Source organism: Crocuta crocuta, unplaced genomic scaffold, assembly GCF_008692635.1.
Source record: "Crocuta crocuta isolate KB4526 unplaced genomic scaffold, BGI_CrCroc_1.0 scaffold374, whole genome shotgun sequence".
Classification (NCBI taxonomy): domain Eukaryota; kingdom Metazoa; phylum Chordata; class Mammalia; order Carnivora; family Hyaenidae; genus Crocuta; species Crocuta crocuta.
Window position 1 is genome coordinate 2,023,089 of NW_027532613.1, and position 15,907 is coordinate 2,038,995.

At 51.8% G+C, this 15,907-nt stretch overlaps 1 protein-coding gene across 1 annotated transcript in view; it reads right to left on the bottom strand.

The window, feature by feature from the left end:
* Positions 1–15,907, bottom strand: part of ZBTB16 (zinc finger and BTB domain containing 16) — a 184,092-nt gene that overhangs the window by 86,223 nt on the left and 81,962 nt on the right. The window contains exon 3 of the mRNA XM_077780522.1: positions 2,976–3,073. Coding sequence (XP_077636648.1) covers positions 2,976–3,073 — 98 coding nt within the window. The remainder of the gene's footprint in view (positions 1–2,975; positions 3,074–15,907) is intronic.

Here is a 15,907-nt window from a genome sequence, read left to right on the forward strand (position 1 = left end):
TCCAGCCCTCCTGGCACTGGGGGGGGTGGGGGGGGGAGGTATGCGGGACAACGGACAGGAGCAGCAGAGAAGTATCTAAGCCGGCCAGGCGCTATCTGCAAAGGTGAATGAAAGCACTACTTTGACCCCTACCCTGCCCCCCGACCAGATCCTTTTCCAAGGGCACTGGCAAGCGCGTTTCAGAGAAGTCCTTCGGCACAGACTGCGGTGTAGAGGAAGATGGGAAGGGAGAAGAAAGCCTGGGAAGACAGGACCCAGCTCCCAAAGCTGCCAGGACATCTGCCACCCAAAGTGGCATCTCAGGGAGGACAGGAGAGCCCACCTCTAGGCAGCGGCTGGCCCGGGAGGGGGTGGTGCAAAGCCACTCGTTGTGTCTGAACTGGGAGCTCCGGGCCCAGCAGCAAGTGCACGATCAGTGCCTGTCCTCTCTGCCGCTCCCACTGGAGCCACCAACACGGAAGAGACTAGCTCGCCCGCATTCAGCCAATACGGGCCGGCGGGCTCCTGGCTGCCCGCCCCCGGTGAACCCCTGGGTAACAGTCTAAACCACTGTTTTGTAGGACGGACCCAGAACCTGGAGTTTCCCTGACATACTCTTCGGCCTCCCAGGCCGCACTCTTGTATCCGTCCAGCGTCTACTGACTCCAGTAACGTGCCAGCCAATGTCTGCACATCATGGGGACACCTCGTCCCCAGTAGCTCACAGCCCAGCGGAAGAACTAAGGGAGAGGGAAACTGTATTTATGGAGAGCCTATCCCGGGTCAGACCTAGTGCTAAGGGTCTGATGTGAGCCTCCCAATTTCTCCAAGGCAGGGTCAAGTGCTCTCATCTCACAGTTGAGGATACAGAGGCTCCAATACCTCACATTTCTTGCCCACGATCACATGGGTAGGAGGTAGGTTTCCAAATTTCTGTCTCGAACTCCCAAGGAAGGGGGATAAGGCAAGTCCATAAATGACCACAGCACAAAGAAGGAAGGCTGTGCCCAGAGAGCTTCAGATGAAGGAATGCAGGCATCCAGAAGAAGGCAGGACTGCTCCTGGCTGAAGGTGGGGAAGCGTGGGGGACGGCATTGCGTAAGGGACCTCAGAAGATCTGGCAAGGCCAGGGAAGGGTTATTCCAAGCACAGGGAACAGGGTGAACAAAGCTGCAGGGCTCGGAGAGCAAGCTGTGTCAGTGCGCACAGAGAGCAAACCACAACTAGCCGGCCCTGGCTAGCGCGCCGGACTCAAGGAAGGGTAGGGAGGAAGGATGCTCGCTGGGCCAAGTTCCGGAGTGGGCGAGGAAGCTGCAACCACAGGCTGAAGCGTGTATCGCCCGCGTGCAAGTGTCCAGCACCGCGCTGTTGGGAGACCACACAGGGGCCCGTGGCGGGGAGCACATAAAACAGAAGACCCACACTCTGCACTTGGGGGGTGGCCAAGCCGGTTGGCAGACGGCTTTGAAACTCCACACTGAACCCTAAACAACCTACTCAACTGAAGGGAGGCAAAAAGATACAAGGTGCAATTTACAAAGCAGAACAAAAGGGGCCCACGAGTGCCGAGCAGCTGCTAGACACACGGGTATGTGGGCTCCGGATTCCAGGCCAAGGTGTGGGGGGGTGGGCAGGGCGAGGATGGTTCCGTGCAGCAAGGGGTGAGGGTGGGCGAGCCCACAGGGAGAAGAACGGCGCAAACACAGATGTGCGGACGGAGGGCGCATGCTGAGATAGACAGTCCCTGGATCTGGAAGGGAGAAGAATGGAAAGCAAGAAGGGGTTGGGGCACTTTAGGAGGGGACTTCAGGGCCAGGGAGATAGCATCCCATGGGCACCGAGCCGCGTGGGCTCTGCAGAGACTGTGGCGAGCTGAGGCATAAAAAGCACCAAGTAGCATTTATATGACCGCCTGGGCCACGGGAGGACAGACTGCAAACCACCAGCCAGACCAGGAGCTTCTGGGGTAAGGTGATGGGAACACGCTTCAGGGGCGAAGTGGGAAAAAGGACGGGGACATGGAAAATTGGCATTTACCACACACCACGTACGTGCCAGGGCACCTACTACAGATGCCTTCAACCTACACTCTGTCCCACAATTCCTTAAGACAACAATACGACTTAGGCAACACCTGCACTTTACAGATGCAGAAAACAGGGGTCAGAAGACAGAACTGCCCCAGGTCACATGGCACACCGTATAGACGAGGTCTGAACATCTGCCTAACTGTAAAGCCCATGCTCATGTCACAAATGCTGCAGGGCTGGGTGCTGGGCTCAGTGTGGGACAAGGAGAGCAGACGTCCACACTTGCACTTGACAGTAAGAAGGTGGCCTCACCTCTCCCCCAAAATGTGACCCTAAGGTTGGAAGGCAAGGAAGAGAGCACTGGCCCTGGCGGGGAAGTCCGGAGGCCTCTGCAACGGAACCCGGGCACCCCCCTCCCCCCCGGCCTCAAAGCAACACCATCAGACCTGGTATATCCTTCCCTCCACCAAGCAGAGCCAGGCACGCTGCACAGCAGCCACGAGTCCGTTTCCATGCCTCAGGGGACAGAGTAGCTTTGCCCTAAACACGGGTAAAACCCCCCACAGCCACACAGCCAGCCCTGCTAGAACTGGGTAAAATTAACGTGCAAAAGACAGCACGATGCAAGCAGCACTATGTTCCTAATCCGTTCAACGAAAGGCTCCCGCGGAACGTGGACCCAACGGTCAGGAGAACCGAACGCCACAACTGTTGTGCTAATCGGACTGTTGTGTGACTTTGGAAGGGAGAACACACACACAACACGCCCTAGGAAACCCGAGAGAGCACGGGTTCGTGCGGACGGTCACTGTGTCAGGACGGACCCTCTGCTCCCTGAACCCGGACACGGTGGACCACAGGCTCCGGCTGGCAGTGGGGACATCCGTGCTCTAAGTGGAGGGTGAAGGCAGGCGGCGGGGGCAGTAGCCTTTGCTTGAAAGGGCCGACCGGGGCGGCGTCGCCTACCTGAATGAGCCAGTAAGTGCATTCTTAGTCGCAAACTATCCAGGAACCGCTTTCCGCAGAGTTCACACCCGTACGTCTTCATCCCACTGTGCAGCTTCCTGTAGGGAAAGGAAAACATAGGTTGTGGCTGCTCTGGCTGGACAGAAGGAGGCCCACCCTCACCTGGGGGCTCTGCGGACACCCCTCCAGGAGGTGAGCAGCAGGGAGAGGAGACGGAAGGCACGGGTGCTACAGATGGGCGCTGGTGGAGATATCCCTGTGCTCAGACGGCCTCACGCGCGCCCCTCTTCCCAGGGACCACTGCCGAGGAAGAAATCTATTCCTGATCTTGTCCGAGAGCTAGAGAACAGGGCACTTCTACTGCTTTACCCACCGGCATACAGACCAAGGGGGAAAAATCAGGTCCAATTTCAGGGTGAGAAGGAAGAAGCACGGACAGCCGGTCAGACACAATGCTCACTGTTGGGCCAGCACTGGGCTCCCTGGGAGGCCCCCGGGCCTCTGCTCACCTCGGTCATGTCAGCCCCCCACAGCGCTGCAGTTGTGCACGTGCCGGGCTCCCCCACAACACCGTGAGCTCAGGAGGGGCGCACCTGTACCCTTTCTCTCCCCCACCCCCGCTCCCGCTTCGGCGACTGGCCCATAGTGGGCTCTGAATAAGCTTATTCACGAGTTGATGGCTTCATGGACACAGTAAAGCTACCTCTCTCTCGGGGCATCTGGCTGTTCTCAGAACTACGTGTACAGGCCTTGAATGTGCATGTCCTTCCCCTACGGCCCAGCTTAGAAGATGCCTTCCCTCTCTCTATTTTGGCCAGAGGCTGAGCCCCAACAGAAAGAGTTCAAGAAACCAGGTCATCCTACAAATGTAGAATGGTGCAGATAGGAATGGCCATTTGGGTTTTCCAGGTGCATTCACACGTCTCACCTCATTTTACCAACACTGCCATTCTGTGAGTCGGTCTGACACAAAGGATCACCCCCGAGAAGACAGAGGTCCCGGTAACAACCGGACAGAGGCCCGACCTGCAACAGAGCCCCGATCCCAACCTGGACCTTTCTCCCGAGCCCCCTCTGCCTCTGTCAGAGGCCAGCAGTGGAGCAGGGTAAGATGCAGGGGGGCGAGCATGCTAGCAAAGAGCTGAGCGCAGGGAGGAAGGTCTATGTGCCGCAGGCCGGCGAGGATCCGAGCTGTTGGCTGGTGTGCGGGCCATCTGGCCCGGAACATTGACTTTCTTCCCACCCACACTCCTGTTCTCAGGCCCTTACTTGCTGCTGCCAGATCTGGGATCCACCTCCACCCCTATCTCTGAGCCTTCATGCCCTAAGGAACAGAGCAGGGAATGGCAGCCAGAGGCAGGAGCTGATGGTGGTAGGGCAGAGAGTAGAGCATACAGGTCTCTTAGGGCCAACAACCTATTGCATCAGATGTGATGGGCTGGGATCACAATAAAAGCTGTGATCAAAGTGGCACAGTAAAAAAGTGCCACCAGTACTGCTGGTACTGATGCTCCCGAAACCGTAGGCGCGGAGGGGAAGTATCACACACCCAAGTCAGTAGCACCCAGATCGGAGCCTCAGAGCCTAGATCACGATCAGTAAACCGAGCCACCCACTGCCACCACCTTCCAAATCCCATAACAAGAACTCAGTGGTTAAGGTCAAAACCACACAGGCCCCCAGGTGAGCCCCCCGAGTGCCACAGCCTACGGGCCACAGTGGCTTGAAGACGGCATGCGTGTCCACACGCCCAGTCCCCTTCAGAGAACTCTTTCTCAATCATGCTGTTTTGTTTGCTCGCTTTCCCTTTACTCCCTTGCCAAGAGCAACAAACAATTTCTCAATCACACGCACGCACTCACACACACACACACACACACACCCTCATCCCTGATACTGTAGTGCGCCCCACCCCCATATTATTTTACTCCTGGCCATGCTGATCCACCCCAATTGAGAAATAGTAACAGTACAGAACATTTTGACTGAACATTCTTAACTCCAAATAGATTTCACAATGCCGGACACTGGGACATGTCCTGAGGGTATTCTGGGCCAACCATGTTTTTAAACATGTGCCCAGGCAGCTGAGCATGTATGTGTGCATGTACACACATGACAGACAGTATTCCTGTCACTCACCCAGGCATGGCAAATGTCTGCTTTTCTAAGAGGTGTTCTGTGGAGCTGCAAAAGCTCCATTCACAAATGGGTCAGCCAGTGAACCTCTTGCACACGTTCGTGGTCATGTGTGATGGAGGGCAGGGCGTGGGTTTCCATCTCATTTATTTCCATCTTTGTCTTCACTCGTGATTTCTCACCTTCCAGGAGGGCCTGCCCACCTCTCAGGGGGCGCTAACCAGAGGGCCAGCACCCATTTAGATACGTTTCCCAAAAGGACACTGGCGTGACCAGTCTTCCGGTATTAGCAGCCGCCATCAGAGTAAGCATCCCGACCCACCTCTTCTTCCTACACGTTCCAGACCAAACCTCCGGCCCCAGTGAACACTTTCTGGGTAACCCCACTGCCTTATTTCTGAATATGAATGGATTTGCCTGGCAACTGGCGAAAGTGGCTTTCTTGGGCCACTGGATTGGCATGGTGAAAGGTGGTATGCTCTTGCCCTTTACTGAAGAGATAGCAGCAAGGGGTAAGGAAGGACGCCAGGCCAGCAGCCAGAAGGCCTGGCTCCTCAGGCTGACTCGGCCATCAACTTGCTTTATGACCTTGGACAAATCATGCTATACCAATCTCTCTGCATTTGTTTCACCTGTGAAATGATGGGGGGGACTTCTAAGGCTTTCGTCCCTTATGCAACCAAAGTTTTATCATTCAAAAATCTTACTCATGGGGCGCCTAGGTGGCTCAATCGGTGAAGAGTCTGACTCTTGATTTTGGCTCAGGTCATGATCTTGTGGTTCATGAGATCAAGCCCCACGTCGGGCTCTGCGTTGACAGTAGGGAGCCCGTTTGGGATTTTCTGTGCCCCTCTCCCGCTTTCATGCAAGAGAGCACACACATGTGCACACACTCTCTCAAAATAAATAAACATTATTAAAAAGATCTTACTCCTATCATTTTACCTAGTTTCCAAGGAATTTCCCCAAGGGGCATTATTACTATTCTCTCAACCACAATCTACTGTGTGATGCCCCATGATACCTAGGCAGTCAAGGCTAGGAGGGCCTAAGCAAAAATCAGCCCCTGACTTCCAAATCTACTCATTTTAAGACCATCTAATCCAGATGACCTGAGTTTCTTCCTTTATTCACTTGTGGTCTATTTTTCAGTGAAAGAAACTTCTGGAACCCATCAGCAGCCTTTCTTTGGAACCATTGTGCTGCCACGCATTTCTCGGCCTTCAGAGACACAGATGTCCCACCCTGTCCGATCCTTGGGGTAAGAACACTGCCCTGTACCTGACCCACTAACTCAGTGCCCCACACAGGTTACCCTAGGCGAACGTGGCATCCATGTGATCCACACATAGTACAAGGACAAAGGTCCTGCCCCACTGCCAGAGAGACAAGGGCAAAGCACACAACATTCAGAAGAGAACAAGGGAGCACTTTACAAGCCTAGGAGTTGAGTGGGGCCCAGCACTGGTTTGCTCCTATCTTTCATTACTGTTCAGAACACCAAGGGAAGGATGTGGAATGGGAAAGGCGAACCCTTCCAACCCACTGAAAAAGGAAATGGCAGAGAAGAATCTGACTGTGTTCAAGAGACTTGGCTACCGACAGACTCTCTGTACCGTCTGCAGAATGACCACGGAGGAAATAGAATTCCAGCTGGCTTCTGAGCACAAGTGCAAATCTGTATGAACCCATAGTCTCTCATTCTGCAGACCACAACCCTCCCCAGCCCCCACCATACTATGCAAGTGATTCTGATGAAAATGGAAATTCTGTCCACCTCCCTCTTCTTCACCACACATGCATATTTTCCCAGCCTGGTCTTGTCTTTTCACAAGGTCTAACTGCTCACGGCCATCTGAGGTCACCAGCCTCCACCACAGCACAGGAAGGAAGGACAGCTGGGGACATCTTTGAGTCTGCATTGTCCTTCGGTTTCACGGTACCTCCTTGAGAAGCAGCAACACCGCTGAACACGGATTTGAAAGCAACCCAGTTTCAGCATGGCCCCAACACCTCTACTCCATGCTTGCTGGAGGACCCATCTCCCCGTCATGCTTCAGGCCCCCGCCATGCCCTCCCCGGCCCCCCCCAGCGGTAGTGCTGTCCCAGCGCGGCCCACAATTGGCCCACTGGGCAAACCCATCTTGAATGTAACAGATTTTCAATTATGTCCAAAAAGACAACGAAAAAATTAACCTTTGGCGGGTTTCTAGCTATTTTCTCAAGAGAGCTGAATCATTATGAGAAATTAGAGCTAAGCAAATCTGAATCTTTTAACAAGTACTAGAGAGAAAGGCCCATTCCTTCTCACTGATTCTCAATCACATAACCCTCGCCACTCAAACCAAGCTAGTGAGGTACATCGAGCCATCTCTGTGCTATTGGAAGCCTGACAAGTCACAGATTTTGTCTGCTCTGGATTATAAGCTACATAACAGTAGAAGCCATATTGATTTTTCCTTTTCTCCAAAGGGTCTAGTTTTATTTTTAATTTTTTTTAATGTTTTTTATTTTATATTTGAGAGAGAGACAGAGACAGAGAGTGAGCAGGGGAGGTACAGAGAGATGGAGACAGAATCTGAAGCAGGTTCCGGGCTCTGAGCTGTCAGCACAGAGCCCGACGTGGGGCTTGAACTTACAAGCAGTGAGATCATGACCTGGGTTGAAGTCGGATGCTCAACTGACTGCTCAACTCTAGTTTTAGGAGGGGTTTGCTCAATGCTGCTAAAGAAGTCCCTCCATCTAAGGTGGGGTCAAGGCATCCCTCCTCTCATCTTTAACAGTATTCCAAGCCCAAGAGCTTCGTGGACACCTCCAACCCAGGGCTGAACTCTCCTGTGGCTCCCGAAGTCCACACAAGGAAGGCCAATGCCTATTTCACAGCCACACAAAGCCTGAGCTTCAGAGCAACCCTTCATTCTCAAGATGAGCCTTCATCTCCCCTGTATACCTAGAACACAAGAGCAGAATGAGTGGCAGCAAGGAGACCCATTCCACACTCCATCCTCCCCTCCACACACAGCTGACTGTACAGTGCTCCCTAAGAGCACCTTCTGCGTCTACTCTCTGCAGGAAGAGCTCAGCCCATCCCTATGTGACAGAGCCAAGGGCCACAGGAAGACTGCTAGGAGAGGGCCTGAAGGGAGGCTCCAAGCTCAGCAATGCCCACGTTCCATTTCTTCCCAAGTTCCTTTGGCCAGAGACAGAAGCAGTCAAAGCAGACCAACAGGAAGGTTTAGAGAGGGCATTCAGTTGCCATAACCCAGGAGCTACACTCCCTCCCTCCCTCTCCTCCTGAGGATGTGTAAGTGCCTGAGCTGTGAGTTTTGCTGGGTAGAACGGCAGTGAGAACTTGAGCTTGTCCATGGGGAAAGTGAATGGGAAGGAACTGCCCATATTTGGAAAAGAAGGTGGGGAATCCATCCTATAAGGACTTTTTTAAGGTCACGCTTTTCTTGTTCTCAGTTTAAGTGATCCCATGTCCTGAACAACACTCAGCTCTGGCCAGTGTGGCCCTCACGGTCTTTCCAACAACTCACCCTCTCCTTGGTCTGAGCTGTTCCACATGCAGAAGCCACCCTGAAGCCTGGGGCTTTTGCTTTCTGATCCCATGACCATCAACTTGACCTATTCAGTGCTTCTAAGGGGTACTCCAGACAGGCAAGGATGAGATAGGAGATTCTGAGAGTCAGATCCTAAATGAGTCTCTTCTCTCAAAGCCTGCTGCCCACATGGGAACCAATATTCTCCAAGATCCTCTTCTGATCATGGGAACCCAGCCACCACCAAAGCTCCCGCTTCTTCTTCTCCCTGAGCAGGACTTGGCCGGCGGGCAAGTCATGGGGACCCCTGTCCCCACATGGGCAAGGGTCAAGGCGGGTCCCTTCACAGAGCTCTGCCAAGGCTCTCAGTCTCAAAAGCAACAAATGAGTCCTAAGCCCCGTGGTCCAAGAACCTCACCCTGGTCTTACTCACCTCTCCAAGAAGAAACAGAACAAAGGGAAGAAAGAGGAAAGAGCTTATATACTTTGGCAACAGGCCTGTTTCTTTCTCTAAGACTGTTAAGTTCAAAACACACCTCCAATGTCCACTGACCTTTAATTCAAATGGCAAGAGGAAGACCAAACAGCCAAAGCATTCTGGGCTCCGATTCTAAGAAGGCGTGAGTGAAGAGTTATCAGGCTATCAGGAATTTACTCCCAAAAGCAACTTCCGGGGAGATTTCAAGGTGTTTCCATATTCAGTCCAATCTCCTGAGCTTTCTATACATGTCCTTCTGTGGGGAAGGGGTGCTGTGAACAGAGCCTGCTCTACTGAAGGCCTCCACCCTAACCCATAACTGGGATGCTCAGGGAATGTTCTTCTAAGGCTAACATCATCTTGTCCCAAGGGAATGTCTCTTACTGCGACCATCAGTGATACACTCCGTCCGAGTGGGTCAATAGTCACATCCAGTATCATTCTCCTTAGGGAACAAGCCATGTCGAAGTTCGTCAAAGCTAGAAGCTCTCTGAGGACAGGACACAGGTATCTATGAAGCTACTAGGGAAGCAGGCACCAACCAGACAAAGGGATACCTGACCACTGAAACCTAGCCCTGGGACTGCCCGGAGTCACAGAGGAGGCCTGTGGGTCCCGGGCTGGGGGTGGGGGAGAAAGAATGGTTCTCATCTTGACGGGGGAGTCGGTCACTTTCATTTTCTCAAGGCATAAGGGAAATTATCCTTTTACCCACTTTTTTTTTAATGTTGAGATTAGACAGTCATTTGACAAGCTGTGAATGGGTAGCTGGTATTACCACAAATTATCCTTGTAGCAATAGAGTTCCTTGCTCCCTGACTAGTCAATATTAATAAACATTACCGAATGCTTTTACAACACAATTTATTTTTTAATATAGCTCTTTATGTATGCCATAAAGTAAATATACCAATAAAAGGCAAGGATTCCAAGCAACAGATTAAAAAAAACAACCCAGAATGAACAGAGGGCTAGTTAACGCCTTCCGCGCCGCAGGATGAGAGGGAACAAGACCCACAGAGCGTGCCCTCTCCTGGGAACCCGGGCCAGGGGAGCTCTGGAAAATGGCGGCCATTTGGCTGCTTTGGGGCTTTTTAAAGGGAGAGGGAGACAATAGCAAAGAAGGCATGTTTTCTCAAGGATCTAGAATAAAAGAGCAACACACTGGCTGAAACACTGTTCGGGGTGGAGGGGGTAGGAGACCCAGTGTTCACTCCTTCTCTGCTGGGAACCATCAAATGACCTCAGTCAAACCACTCAGCCTCTGCAGATTCCGCTTTATGCCCTCTGTGATAACGCAACGGTTGAGTTAGAGGATTTCTTAGGTCCTTTCCAATCAGGCTGATGCACTGAAAGGCCACGGGCCGACAGGGGCCTATGCTCACCAAATCATAACCACCTTCATGAAGGACCCATCCCCAATTCATCCCCCAGCCTCCATCATTGAGCCCAGAACACAGGAAGGACACGACATTTTTGGTTTGAATGAATGAACAAACCAACGTGAAGGGTAATTCAAGAAGAAAAAGAGGTAACAACACCAACAAAAAAGACACAAAACACTTTCAACACACACACACACACACACACACACACACGAACAGCTGTCTCTATTGTCCAAAAGAGAAGGCCTCCGTGGGGTTCTTAGAAGAAGACCATGCGTTGTGCACGGAGTGCACTAAAACGTGGAAGGAGCTGTTCTGAGCCTGGGAAACGAAGGGAAGGAGAACGGCGTTCCCCACGGCCATAACCACACCGAGTACAGTGCTTTCTGATAAGGCTGCCCGTGCGGGTGTTAAAATACCATGTCAGAAATGACAAAGGGGCACGCTAATCTCCCTGCAGCAAATGCTCGCTGAAGGCTGAGCACCAGGAGGCCTGAGCTTCAGGCCGTTACGTAACGCCGGCCTTTGTTTTAGAAGACTGAGTCCTCGGAAGTCATTTATGTGAAATATCTTCACCAACAAATTTCGCCAAGAACAAAAGTTTTTCATTTGTGCGCCGGGCTACAGGATGATCTTATCACACACAATCTCATACAGTCTCTTTCAACAAGGTCTTAGCGTGCTTATCTGCGGAGTCCCTGGTAGCCAAATATGATTGAAATGTTCTATTTATGCGCACTGGATTAAGGAGATGTTGCAAAACTGCACAAAAACCTGGCAGGTGTAAGCAAGGTATTACAGCCTCGGCAGTTAAGATCTGAGGGAAACGAATCAATACACACTTTTGTAGTTTTCTTTCTTTCTTTCTGAAAGAAACCTGAAAAGTTGTGCTTTTTGAAAAGGGAAGAGGAAAAATACTAGAATGCCTTGAGATTTACAGCTTTTTAGAGCTTTTTCCAAACCCCAAACAGGGCACCAGGATGCACGCTTGGTGACGTCAGCCCAAGGAAAACAAAAATAAATCCCAAATATTCTCTCCGTATCCTAAAAGGCCCTAGAAGGGAAATGAACCATGGTTCTGGACGGGCAGGCGCTTTGTGTTTTCCTCTCTCACACCCATCAGAGGCTTTCATCTTAACCAGCACGAAGAGCCAATTTCTCGGAAAACTGTTTTCAAACAGCTACAAATTCCTCCCTTATCTTCCTCTATCTCCTGGGTGTGGGGGGGCAGCATTGTCTCCTGGTAATCTAGGCTCATTTTAACACACTCTCACTTCAGCCACGAAGCCAAAATGCTACCTTCACATCCCACAGACCAGCCACAGACCCTCAGAGACTGTGGAAATTAACCGAGGTTTATTAAGGGCCCAAGAAAGTTCCTTTTGAATTAAAGCCCTCCGAAAACCTCCTTAATGTATATTGCCTCATTCTTTCTGCTTTAGTACACTGAAAATCAAATTACTTCTCTATGAGCGTTCTGAGCTGTTAGAGCTGCCATTCTCAACATCGGTTATGAACACTAGGTAAGACATTGGGCAGAGGAACCTGTACGGACACCAAATCACATTGCGGAAGTCACTGTCCTTTTAATGGCGGAAGCGGCCAACAAAACCAAAAACACACATAGATATCCACCTCGTTGGCGGATTCCTTTTTCTTCCAGAAAAATGTAAAAGCGAACCTAGTCACTTGAGGTTTCCTAAGAATAACACTAATGCATTTGTAGATCGCATCTGACTTTGAAAGGGATGCTGAGGGTCATTTGAACCATCCTGTGACTGAAGAAGAAAGTGCCGCCCCATTTTGTGGATGAGGAAACTGAGGTCAAGTGACTTACTCTCCCACATGGGCGCAGGGGGATGTCTCCAGACTTCTGACCTCAGGATCGACATTCACATTTACCCACCTGCAGAGAGTCTATCCATCCTGCCCAGAACGTTCTCGCAGAGCCTCCAGGTGAAAGGCACAGGAAAACCACCAGCAGGAGAGGAGGCCCTAAGAGCACACTGAGATTCACCAGACCCTAGTCAGAGGGAAGCAAGAAGAGAGGCCAAACGATGGCACCCAGGGTCCACAGAGGGGCGGGGTCTCAAAACAACTCTATAACTTCCTACAGAGAAGAACGCGGGGAAGGCACACCGCCCTCATCCCTTGATGCTCGCTAGCTTACTCTCCATCTGTTAATAACCTACTGTGCGTGACCAATTCTGGAAAAGTAGGACCGCGCTTGAATGGTGCCCCATCGAGGTGGGCTAATCGTCAACACTCCCCTGCATTGCTGCACTTGACTGCTTTCCTTTCCAGAACTTCACACAACTTTCAGGTACATACTGGGTTTTCTACCAGTGCCCCTCGCCTCTCCTGGACTGCGTACCACCTGCGAGGAGAGACCACCATCCACGGCGTCCTCAACGTCTGGCACCATGCCTGGTACAAAGAAGGCCTTCAATGCATCTGTTTTCCAGAACCAGCTTTTTTGAGATATTATCCACATGCCATAAAATTCACTCTTTTAAAGTACACCATTTGATGGTTTTAGTCCATTCACTGAACCGTGCGACTCACCACTATCTACTTCCAGAACATTTTCATCACCCCAGAAAGAAACCCTGTACCTATTAGCGGTCACTCCCCATTGCCCCTCACTGTTCCCCCCCGCCCCCGTCTCTGGCAACCACTAATCTACTATCTCCCTCTATGGATTTGCTTATTCTGAACATTTCATATAAACAGAACCACACAGTATGTGGCTGGCCTTTCATGTCTGAAAGAATTCACTTAGCATGATATTTTCAGGATTCATCCATGTAGTAACATTTATCAGCGCTTCCTTCCTCTTTATCGCAAAATAACATTCCACTGCACAGAATACCACATTTAATATGTCCATTCATTGGTCAATAGACATTGTTTCTGCCTTTTGGCTACTATGAATAACGTGGCTTATTTGCTTCCAAGTTTTATATTTGGAGGTAGGTTTCCACCTTCACTTCACCTGCCTGCAATGGAACTGCTGGGTCATCTGGTACCTCTGTTTTTAACCCTTTAACTGCCAGACTGTCTTCTAAGGCAGCCGCGCGATTTTACATTCCCCTCGGCAATGTACGAAGGTTCTGATTTCTCAGTGCATTTTTGGACTAAAGGAATCAATGAATGAGGATTCCTTCTGCTGTCGAAGCCAGCAGAGAAGGGAATAAACTTCCAAGGCTCCTCTGGTAAACTGGCATCTTCATCTGCAGACGTGACATGCCACACTTGTGTTGAACAGAAATCCTAAAGAAGGCTATTTATATTTAGCTCATTCCAGGGAGAGAGAATCGAATGAAAAATTAAGACAAGGAAAGGAAAACACCACACAGCTCCAAGCGGGCACTACCTTCGGCCTTCGCATGTGATTTCAGCCCCTACCCTCCACCCCGTGTCCGGGCTCAAAAATTTAATAACACGCGCTTCTTAAACAGATTTAGATGAAAAACTAGGAGCAGGATCCCAGCTCAGCGGCAGCTGACTTTGATTTGGTCGACAGTGAGGGGAGCTCTATTTGACAGCCCTGCTGTCTGTGACAAGAAGCTTGGAAATGTATTTAATAATACTTAAAACCAAAACACACACACACACACACACACACACACACACACACACACACACAAACAAAAATGTTGCAGGCAAACCCAGGAGGGAGACCCACAGAGCTCCCTAAGAGCTCTAAGAACGACTAAGAACATGGGCAAGCTGAGAGCAAGCGCTGGCTTCCCTTCCTGAGCTTGCTGGGGGATGGGGGGCAGGGTCCTGGAGCAGGCTTCGGGGACAAATTTTGTCAAGGGCTCCCCAAACTTCTCTTCCCCCCTTGCCTTCCTTTGTAAAAAGAAGGCAGCCGTATTCCTTTCTGCACAGACTCCTTGCAAAGAACAAACAAACAAAGGCCGGGACAGAGCAAGGCCCCTCGCAAGCTGCAGGTAATTAAAACGGCCTGTAAATGCCCCAGCAGAAAGCACTTCAAAGAGACAGTAATTCCAGCAATGGCCAGTCAAGACCGTGTGGTGTAAAAATTATGAGTTTTCCCAACAGGGAGCTTTGTGTGAAAAGGACAGGGTTTGGTGGCAAAGGGAGGCGAGCCACACAGAGGAGGCTGACAACTGGTGTCCGCACCCAGTGTGCGAGGGAGGGAGTGTGTGTGTGTGTGTGTGTGTGTGTGTGTGTGTGGCACGCACGTGAGCAAGAGAGAGGGGGCGGTGTGCGTGCGTATGTGTGAGAGCACACATTTATCAATGCCGAGACGCTCCGAGCGTGTGGGCATGGAGATAAAGGGCAAAATAAAATAAAAGCAACAGATACGTATCCTCTCCCCTGCTGGGCCTTCTCGTCACGGGGAGGATTTGCAGGTGGCTCCGTGGGCTCCTGATTTGGGAGCCGAGCCGGGCACGGCGTGCGGGAAATGCCGAATGCCAGCCACCCCGGGCCCAACGATGGCCAGGGTGCGGTCGGCTCTCTGGACGTGCGTGTGTCCTTTCCACCTGGCCGAGATGCACGCTTACCGTAGGCTACGCTGTCTTACAAGAGGATGGAGAAGGGAGATTCTGGGACCTGACCCTGACCGCACCTGCTGGATCTTCTGTGCTACCTGCCTGGTGCCCTGGGCTCATACAATGCTACAACCACACGCATCACAGGGGTGGCAACCTCCATGCACGGGGACTCTGGGCTCCCTCTTCCAACACAGAAAAGCCAGGCTGACACGCACGGTGGTAATCACCTGACCACAGCACTGTACATCTTTTTTAAAAGGCCTGTCGCTGGTGCATTTTTTTGCCTGTGTTTTCCCTCTAGAGCCCTGATCACCTCAAAGAGACATCTCACCAGGCATGGGAACCCCCATGGCCCTTCGGCCCCCAAAGCTGGTCCACGTTACCCCTATCTTTTGATCTGTGTCTACTGCTGCACCAACGGCACTCAGGCTGCACCTGCTTGAGTGTCCGTCTCTCGGACTACATGCACAAGTACCCAAAAGCAAGCCTGGCCTCATCTCTCTGCACTGTCAAGGCCAGCAAAGGCATAGCACTGGTGGGCGCTCAAGGCAGGTTTTGGGCCAGTGGGTGGGCGTGTGCATCTTGGCCACGCTGCGGGTCATGCATGGGTCAGGACCTGCACAAACAGCGTCCAGCGTCCCGCGTCCGGCCAGCCTGGCACCCAACTGCTCCTCGCTGTCCCCAGCCGGCCGAGCATGCACGTGGCCATGGGAGCCTGCGGAGGGAAGGTGGACGCGCCCCCGTGCTCACCGAGGCAGCACAGGGCCGACACCAGCCAGGGGCTTTATTTCCCCATAAACCAGATCCCGCTCTGCCTCCCTCACAGCGCCACTCACTAACTCCTCTCTGACATTGCTGGCTT